This window comes from Pseudorasbora parva, chromosome 15, assembly GCF_024679245.1.
Source record: "Pseudorasbora parva isolate DD20220531a chromosome 15, ASM2467924v1, whole genome shotgun sequence".
NCBI classification, from domain to species: Eukaryota; Metazoa; Chordata; class Actinopteri; order Cypriniformes; family Gobionidae; genus Pseudorasbora; species Pseudorasbora parva.
The window spans coordinates 45,211,959-45,221,870 of NC_090186.1; the positions used below are offsets into that span (position 1 = coordinate 45,211,959).

At 37.4% G+C, this 9,912-nt stretch overlaps 2 protein-coding genes across 4 annotated transcripts in view; one reads left to right on the top strand and one right to left on the bottom strand.

The window, feature by feature from the left end:
• LOC137041735 (armadillo-like helical domain-containing protein 4) overlaps window positions 1-9,912 on the bottom strand; it is a 281,479-nt gene that overhangs the window by 232,735 nt on the left and 38,832 nt on the right. The gene's annotated exons all lie outside the window — the stretch shown is intronic.
• Window positions 1,647-9,808, top strand: hsp90aa1.1 (heat shock protein 90, alpha (cytosolic), class A member 1, tandem duplicate 1). Its single transcript, XM_067418339.1, has 11 exons — window positions 1,647-1,847; window positions 4,355-4,507; window positions 4,591-4,957; window positions 5,275-5,408; window positions 5,494-5,793; window positions 5,872-6,037; window positions 6,579-6,769; window positions 6,843-6,990; window positions 7,673-7,941; window positions 8,026-8,359; window positions 9,551-9,808. The coding sequence occupies exons 2-11, from the start codon at window positions 4,355-4,357 to the stop codon at window positions 9,658-9,660; spliced, it is 2,172 nt and encodes a 723-aa protein (XP_067274440.1). The 5' UTR covers window positions 1,647-1,847; the 3' UTR covers window positions 9,661-9,808.

Sequence of the window (9,912 nt, forward strand, 5' to 3'; positions counted from 1 at the left end):
TCTTGGGAAAATGTTATTTTAACACTATAACAATTTCAGTCATTTCCCGGTCCCAGAAAATCATAGAATCACTGACAAACATGGCAGCACAACACGAAAGCATATTGTTTATTATCACATTCACAATAAAGGCATAATGTAGACAAGATAAGGCTGCTTAAAGCCTAAAATGGTAGTTTTCAGCCATATAGTTTTACAACTATCTAGATAGTCAGCTTGATCACTATTCTTGAATGATGGTCAACATGCGATTTTCGATGCGTTTGAAATACACAATATGCTTCAAATGATTATTTAATTAATAGCCTACTTTAAAGACAAGACAATGAAATTGTTGCGGGGGAAAAAACGAATAAAACACCTGCCACAGCAGAAATTCGCATGAAATTCGTTTCCCATCCGCCATTTTGAACGGTTATGCCACGCCCATCTCGGGAACTTGGGTATCAAAATTATTTCCGAACTTCCCAGTGGTAAACACGACATCAGAGCCCGTTCATGTGCAATTTTTACCTCGAAAACTTCCTTTACGATAATTCCGATTGCACGTGAAGGCAGCATTAAACCCAAAATGTCAAAATACTCAGATCTACTGCGGACTACTTTAAAAGATTAATGCCGGCTCTAAGTGCTATCGGAAGTTTCCTACTTCCCACTTCAGAAGTCGAGCTTGTTGTGTTCAGGTGCTGAGTTTTTCAGTAGTGTTGATTTTTTGGTGAAATGCATTGAAACCAATGGGTCAAAATGACCCCTAAAGAGAGCAACACATTTTTATTAAAAGTGTCTCATATTTTATATTTATTTAGTTACTAACAAGCTACACTAGAGGTTTGTGTTTCTTCATGATACACTGTAAAAAAAATATATTAAAAAAAGGAAGTAACCTGGTAATTTGAGTTAATACAATGAACATTTTTGAGAACTGACATCTCTTTATTCAAATAGTATTAAAAGATTTTGTAAGCACAGTAATTGTGTTTTATTTGTAATAATGCAGTGAAACATGCCACAATTTCATGATTTATCACATTTTTTAATTTATTTATGTGGTTCAGATACAATATTTTGAGTTTCTATTTATTAAACCAATTTCCTTCATTGTACTAACTCAATTTTTTTATTTCAAAGAACTCAACATTTTAAGGCAACCAGGTTACTTACTTTTTTAAGTTAAACCAACAGTATTTTTTTTACAGTGTAGAGTTTTCCATAGTGCTGACTTTTGGTGAACCGCATGGAAACACTGGGTCAAATTATCCCTAACACAAAGCAAGGAACAACTTTTTAAATTAGTTCTTATATTTTTCGAGCTACATTTAGAGATTTATGTTTTTTCATGACCAAATTGCCAGCCGAACACAAATGGCTCGTTTAGATCACGGCAGGAAGGGGATTAAGTCTCTTGACTGTAATGTGAATTCTGGCACCTCATTTCAAAGCCAGGTGATATTTTGCAAGGCTTCAGCCAATGAGCCTTCTAGATTTTGCAGGAAGTCTCTGGTGGACACATGGGGCTTCTGGAACATTCTTGATTGACAGACACTTCTTGTGACTCCCTGTCCCAAAAAGGACAGAAGGGGTCTATGGTAGGACACACACACACACACACACACACACACACACACACACTTACTTTAGCACTCCTATCTGCAGTGGGCATTCCTTCTGGAAGTTTCTCAATGGGGGTTTCGAGAAACTTTGCTCACATGTATATAAAGGCTAATGTAGGCCCTCTTCTTGGCAGATAAAGCGAAAGCAGCGACGAGAAGCCAGCGAACTCAAACCAAACTCAAGTGGAGTAGATCTCCAGACGCCTGAGAATATATATCACAAAGACAATCATCAAGGTATGGAATAACTTACTGCGTTTGCACTCGCTTCAGTCATTAGAAGGGCATTAATTTCTGATTGTTTGCATTTTCTTTAAAGCTTTACAATTTAACCATCAGTCCATTTTTCGAGCACAGGCCTGAAAGTGGCTTTTCCAATTGAATCCTGAATGCTTTTAGAGCACACACACCAAAGATTGGACACTTTTGAAAGCAGATTACTGTAGTAAGTAAAATTACGTGAGATATTTTTGCTTGTTTTCTGGGGAAAATTTCAAAATAAAACTGGCAAAATAATTTTATTTCTGTTCAGAAACAAGAAACAAGATTTCAATTAGAAATAAGATTACTTTTCTCACCCCATTGGCAGATCATTTTGCCTGTTTTAAGCAAAAACTCACTTCTTTTAGATTTGATTTTCAACAAAACAAGAATAAATATCTCATGTCGTTTTACTGATCTAGTAAATGCATCTTGATTTAAGAATTGTCAGATATTTAGACTAGAAACAATACAGAATTAATAAGTAATCCTGAATCCTGAATGCTTTGAGAGCAGACACACCAAAGATTGGACACGTTTGAAAGCAGATTATTGTAGATATTATAATATTGCATATAGAGCACATGCAAGCCGAGGGAAAAGACGAGGCCAATGACAGCTGTGGCTTTTCAATGGGAGGAACCCAAAACAACGTCATCCTAAAATAGAGAATAGCTCAAATTACACTGGTAAAAACCAACAAAATGGCGTGAAAAGGATAGTTTGGGTCGCATTTGCCTCCTGGTTCTGTGGATGGACATGTGACACCCCACACGAACACACACACACACACACACACACACACACACACACGCACACACACACACACACACACACACACACACACACACACACACACACACACAAACACACACTCACAGTGACAGGTGCTGGACATGTGACACACACACACACACACTCAAAGTGACATGTGCTGGCCATTCTACAGCTATAGAGGGTCCTCAGCTGTTGAATAGCATATAAAAAGTACCAATGTTTATTACACTGTAAAAAATATTGTTGGTTTAACTTAAAAAAGTAAGTATCCTGGTTGCCTTAAAATTTTAAGTTTATTGAAATAATTTTTTTTAGTTGATACTATGAAAGAAATTGGTTTAATAAATGGGAAAAAAATTGATAAATTAAAAAAAATACCACAATTTGGCATCCCAAATAAAACAATTACCCAATATGCTTACAAAATCTTTTAATATTATTTAAATAAATGTTGTCGATTCTCAAAAACGTTCATTGTATTAACTCAAATTTTTAATTTCAATGAACTGAAAATTTGAAGGCAACCAGGTAACTCATTTAAAAAAAAAAAAATGTTTACAGTGTACTTATTTTATACCTTTGTTAGTTATGATTATCTAAATTTTTAATTCAAAGGAAATTTTGTGATTTGAGACGGGAGATAAACATTAAAAAAAATATGTTTCTTCCTCAGAAAAGCGACAGCTGTCACGCATACTTTCTGAACAGCTTAATTGTGAGATATAAAGTCATAATGACGGGTTATAACGTCCTAATTTTAAGGTATAAAGTCAAAATTGCGAGATATAAAGTCATAATTGTGAGTTATAAAGTCAGAATTTCAAGATATAAAGTCAGAATTGTGAGATATAAAGTCATAATGACGGGTTTTAAAGTTATAATGACGGGTTATAAAGTCATAATTTTAAGATATAAAGTCAAAATTGCGAGATATAAAGTAAAAAATTGCGAGATATAAAGTAAAAATTGCGAGATATAAAGTCATAATGACGGGTTATAAAGTCATAATTTTAAGATATAAAGTCAAAATTGCGAGATATAAAGTAAAAAATTGCGAGATATAAAGTCAAAATTGCGAGATATAAAGTCAAAATTGCGTGATATAAAGTCATAATTGCGTGATATAAAGTCATAATTTTAAGATATAAAGTCAAAATTGCGAGATATAAAGTCAAAATTGCGAGATATAAAGTCAAAATTGCGAGATATAAAGTAAAAAATTGCGAGATATAAAGTCAAAATTGCGAGATATAAAGTCAAAATTGCGAGATATAAAGTCAAAATTGCGAGATATAAAGTCAAAATTGCGAGATATAAAGTCAAAATTGCGTGATATAAAGTCATAATTGCGTGATATAAAGTCATAATTTTAAGATATAAAGTCAAAATTGCGAGATATAAAGTAAAAAATTGCGAGATATAAAGTCAAAATTGCGAGATATAAAGTCAAAATTGCGTGATATAAAGTCATAATTGCGTGATATAAAGTCATAATTGCGTGATATAAAGTCATAATTGCGTAATATAAAGTCAAAATTGCGAGATATAAAGTCATAATTGCGAGATATAAAGACATAATGACGAGTTATAAAGTCAGAATTATGTGATATAAAGCCAGAATTCCCAGATATAAAGTCCTAACTGAGAGCCCAGCTATATTAGAGCTTTATGTCTCAGAATTGAGTTTGGTTGATTATCTCCTGCAGATGCCTGAGAAAGCCGCCCAGCCCGTGATGGAGGAGGAGGCGGAGACCTTCGCATTTCAGGCTGAGATCGCTCAGCTCATGTCCCTGATCATCAACACCTTCTATTCCAACAAAGAGATCTTCCTCAGAGAGCTCATCTCCAACTCTTCAGATGTGAGTCACAAATCCACCATAACCAAAGGTTAAACATTTGCAGTTATTTCAGAGGCCTAATGTTGTATGCGTCTTTAAAACAGGCACTGGACAAGATCAGGTACGAGAGCTTGACAGACCCGAGCAAACTTGATTCATGCAAAGACCTGAAGATTGAACTCATCCCCGATCAGAAAGCTCGCACGCTCACGATCATTGATACCGGCATTGGCATGACCAAAGCGGACCTCATCAATAATCTGGGCACCATCGCCAAATCTGGCACTAAGGCCTTCATGGAGGCTCTGCAGGCGGGAGCGGACATTTCCATGATTGGTCAATTTGGTGTGGGTTTCTATTCCGCCTACCTGGTGGCGGAGAAAGTCACGGTCATCACCAAACATAATGATGATGAGCAGTACATCTGGGAATCTGCAGCTGGAGGATCCTTCACCGTTAAACCTGACTCTGGTATGAGCTCTTCGACCAAATGGATCTTTACTCATAAAGTAGGGTGGTCAGGACACTTTATCCAAGTCATCTCAGTGGCAAAAAGTGTCCCAATCACCCTGAACTAACCCTAAATAGGGCTGTGAATCTTTGGGTAGAATAGAAAGGAAAGCCTTCTTTGTTCTCTTTATTTATTATTATTCCTTCTGATGATTCTGAAAGTAAACGCGCCGGTGTTTCTTAATGTAAGAATTTTTCGAAATATTGACTGCCTTGATTAAACGAGTGAATCGTTACACCTCTACTACTACATGACTAACCGTGCTTTCCAATTATAGGCCAATCCATTGGACGTGGTACCAAAGTCGTTCTCCATCTTAAAGAGGACCAGTCTGAATACGTTGAGGAGAAGCGCATCAAGGAAGTTGTGAAGAAACACTCTCAGTTCATCGGTTATCCCATCACGCTCTTCGTAAGTGCCTCAACTTTGGTGCATTTACTAAAAACATCCCAATGCTTCCATTGCCCACATTAAATAACATAATGATATCTTGCAGATTGAGAAACAGAGAGAGAAAGAGGTTGACCTTGAAGAGGGAGAAAAGGTGGAGGAGGTGGAAGGTGGCGATGACAAAGATAAACCCAAGATTGAGGACTTGGGGGCTGATGAGGATGAGGACTCCAAAGATGGCCAGAACAAGAGGAAGAAGAAGGTCAAGGAAAAGTACATTGATTCTCAGGAGCTCAACAAGACCAAACCCCTGTGGACCCGCAACCCGGACGATATAACCAACGAGGAGTACGGCGAGTTCTACAAGAGTTTAAGCAACGATTGGGAGGATCATCTGGCCGTCAAGGTTGGTAGTCAGAAATGTGGTATAAAAATTGACTTTTTTTTTTTGGTGAGAAGACCAACAATCTTCTTGTTGTTCCAGCACTTCTCGGTTGAGGGCCAGTTGGAGTTCCGGGCTCTGTTGTTTATCCCCAGAAGAGCCTCCTTTGACCTTTTCGAGAACAAGAAAAAGAGAAACAACATTAAGTTATACGTGCGTAGGGTCTTCATCATGGACAACTGCGACGAGCTCATCCCAGAGTACCTCAGTAAGTGTCTCAAGAGTTGATTATTAGCGTTGTACTACTCGAGACCAGTCTTAAGATAATTTTTTGAAGGTCTTAGTCTTGAGACTGGTCTTAAGACCATTTGTTTAAAGGTCTTGGTCTTGAGACCGGACTTAAGACCATTTGTTGAAGGTGTTGAGACCGGTCTTAAGAACTTTTTTGAATGTCTTGGACTTCAGACCAGTCTTAAGACCATTTGTTGAAGGTCTTGGTCTTGAGACCGGTCTTAAGATCATTTGTTGAAGGTCTTGGTCTTGCGACCGGTCTTAAGACCATTTTTTGAAGGTCTTAGACTCAAGACCAGTCTTAAGACCATTTTTTGAAGGTCTTTAGACAGTTCTTAAGACCATTTTTTCTAGTTCTTAGTCTTGAGACCGGTCTTAAGACCATTTTTTGGTCTCAACCCCTCAAAGTCTTGGTCTTGTCTTGGTCTCGGCATACTATTGATTATGAATGATTCCTAGACACTATACATTGGATAATGGCATGACCCAAGAGTTAACGAGTTCATCTTTCCCAACAGACTTCATTAAGGGTGTTGTGGACTCTGAGGATCTGCCATTGAACATCTCCAGAGAAATGCTTCAACAGAGCAAGATCCTGAAGGTGATCCGCAAGAACCTGGTCAAGAAGTGTCTGGAGCTCTTCACCGAACTCGCAGAGGACAAAGACAACTACAAGAAGCTTTATGAGCAGTTCTCCAAGAACATCAAGGTATGTGTGCTTTTCGAGTAACTCACAGATGTGTTATGAATATATCCAAAGCTAAAACGCCTTTCTATTCTAGCTCGGCATCCATGAGGACTCTCAGAACCGCAAGAAACTCTCTGAGCTTCTTCGCTACTACACATCGGCTTCTGGAGACGAGATGATTTCCCTCAAGGATTACGTGTCTCGTATGAAGGACACCCAGAAGCACATCTACTACATCACCGGTTAGTAGACGGTTCATGAATTTAAAGGGTTATTTCACCCAAAAATGTAAATTGTGTGATTAATTCCTCCTGTGGTTGTCCAGCCGTCAGACCTCCGCTCATCTTCACACACAGATGAAGATATTAGTGTTGAAATCCGATGGCTCAGAAAGGCCTTCATTGACACCAATGTCATTTCCTCTCTCAAGACCCATAAAGGCACTAAAGACGTCGTTACAAAGCCCATCTCACTACAGCGGCTCTACAATCATTTATGAAGATGCCAGAATAGAGTTAGTGCGCAAAAACACTAAATAACGACTAATATAGTGATGGCCGATTTCAGAACAAAGCTTCAAGCCGTTATGAGTCAGTGAATCGATTCATGATTCGGATCACCAAAGTTAAGTGATGTCAGCAGTTTGACTCATGATCCAAATCATGAATCGATTCACTGACTCATAACGGCTTGAAGCTTTGTTTTGAAATCGGCCATCACTATAAAAGTAGTTATTTTGTTTTTTTGCGCACAAAAACTCAACACAAATATCTTAAACTGTGTCTGAAGATGAACAAAGATCTTACGGGTGTCCAACCACAGGAGGAATTAATGACAGAATTTTTATTTTTTGGTGAACTAACCCTTTAAGCATCTTTACCCAGAAAAACCAAATTGTCTTACAATTGTGAAAACTCTCCAAAGGCGAGACCAAAGATCAGGTGGCCAACTCGGCCTTCGTGGAGCGTCTGCGTAAGGCCGGTCTGGAGGTGATCTACATGATCGAGCCCATTGATGAGTATTGCGTTCAGCAGCTGAAGGAGTTCGATGGCAAGAATTTGGTGTCCGTGACCAAAGAGGGTCTGGAGCTTCCTGAGGACGAGGACGAGAAGAAGAAGCAGGAGGAGTTGAAGGCCAAATATGAGAACTTATGCAAGATCATGAAAGACATTCTTGACAAAAAGATTGAGAAGGTATTAGCATACTTATTACTAGATTAAGATTTTAAAGTGCTTTTTAGAACCGTCAAATGATAATGAATATTTGGATCCAAACAGGTCACTGTCTCGAACCGGCTGGTTTCGTCCCCTTGCTGTATCGTCACAAGCACATACGGATGGACAGCCAACATGGAGAGGATCATGAAATCTCAGGCCCTGAGAGACAACTCCACCATGGGCTACATGACTGCTAAAAAGCACCTAGAAATCAACCCTCTCCATCCCATCATTGAGACCCTCAGAGAGAAAGCAGAAGCCGATAAGAACGATAAAGCCGTGAAAGATCTGGTCATCCTGCTTTTGGAAACTGCCCTGCTTTCCTCAGGCTTCACCCTGGAAGACCCACAAACACATGCGAACCGCATCTACAGGATGATCAAACTCGGTCTTGGTAAGTTTGATGTCTATATGCCAACTTTAGTAGCTTGATATTGCACCCTGCTCTTTGGGCATTGGTAATACCCTATAAAAAACCAATCACTCAACAAAATGTTTCTTCAATGGCATCGGTACACAGTAAAAATTAATGAAAAATGTTGGTTTAACTTTAAAAAGTAAGTAACCTGGTTGCCTTAATATTTTGAGTTTATTGAAATTAAAAATTTAAGTTGATACAATGAAGGAAATTGGTTTAATAAATAGAAACTCAAAATATTATTGTATCTGAACCACATGATGGGATAAATCAGGAAAATATCACAATTTGGCTCCGTCATCACAAATAAAACCCTCACATTTTCCCAATATGCTAACTAAATACTGTAATAATATTTGAATAAAGGTTGTCGATTCTCAAAAAGATTTTCAAATTTTAACTCAATTAACTCAAAATTTAAAAGCAACCCGGTAACTTATTTTTAAAATATTTTTTACAGTGTAGGAACACCTTTGTTCTATTATGGCGGAAATATCTGTTTTTTGGTGTTTTCGCACCGCAGTAATTGGGAACGATTTTAGTCCTATAGCAGCGCCTTTTGGGAGAATAAATTAGCTCCTACTTTAGGGTAGGGTCTCAAAACACATTTATAAACAATCTAATTTTTAATGCATTTGTAATTTTGGAGTATTGGATTGGTAACAGCCCTGTATCTTATTATGAATTTATTGATCAAATGTATTAATTTAAAATGAAAGATGAAGCATACATTTAGTAATATTGGGGGAAAATGATTTTATTAAGGTAAAAAACAAAAAAACATGGGATAAATATCAAGAATATATATATATAATTTCGAGCCCTTTTTTTGGAACCCAAAATGTGAAAATCCTATTTTGGATTTTCAACTTTTATTTTTAAAATCTCCATGACACAGAAGTTGCGATTGTATGTTTTCCCCCTTTTTATGATGGATATCCAAAAAAAAAGGGTTTAGACTTGATTTTGTCCATTAGGAATTCATTGGATCGTTTTAATACGCATTTGCTGAGGGTTGACCCGCCCTCGCACCAGTAAACACGTCATAAGAGATTAATGATGTGCATGGATAAAAAGTAGAGTAGTACATTTTGATTTCATGATGACTTTAAGATATAAAAATAATTTCTGAAGTGGCCTAATTATCTGTAATCTGTCCTCTTGCAGGTATCGATGATGACGACTCCACTGTAGAGGATATTTCTCAACCCGCTGAGGAAGATATGCCGGTTCTGGAGGGCGATGAAGACAGCTCTAGAATGGAGGAAGTCGACTAAAGAGTTTTAGTGGAAATCGCACTAAATTGTTAATGTATTTAATGTTTTTATGTGTCTATATGTAGTTACCAGAATAATTTGATGTTCTGAGCTTTTCTAATTTAAGCTGTTTTTTTTGTAAACATGAGTTGAACATTTTTAATAAATAATAAATAATAATAATTATGATCTGAAGTCTTTATTTCGCTACAACTTGAAGCAACAATCTAGAAATTTCATCTCCCTCACGCTGACCCCGCCCCCTTAACCGTT

Excerpts from the sequence above, each read along its gene's own strand:
- hsp90aa1.1 (XM_067418339.1), top strand. The coding sequence starts at position 4,355 with ATGCCTGAGAAAGCCGCCCAGCCCGTGATGGAGGAGGAGGCGGAGACC. Across the intron at positions 4,508-4,590 it reads TCATCTCCAACTCTTCAGAT|GCACTGGACAAGATCAGGTA; the intron begins GTGAGTCACAAA and ends TCTTTAAAACAG. Across the intron at positions 7,942-8,025 it reads TTGACAAAAAGATTGAGAAG|GTCACTGTCTCGAACCGGCT; the intron begins GTATTAGCATAC and ends GGATCCAAACAG.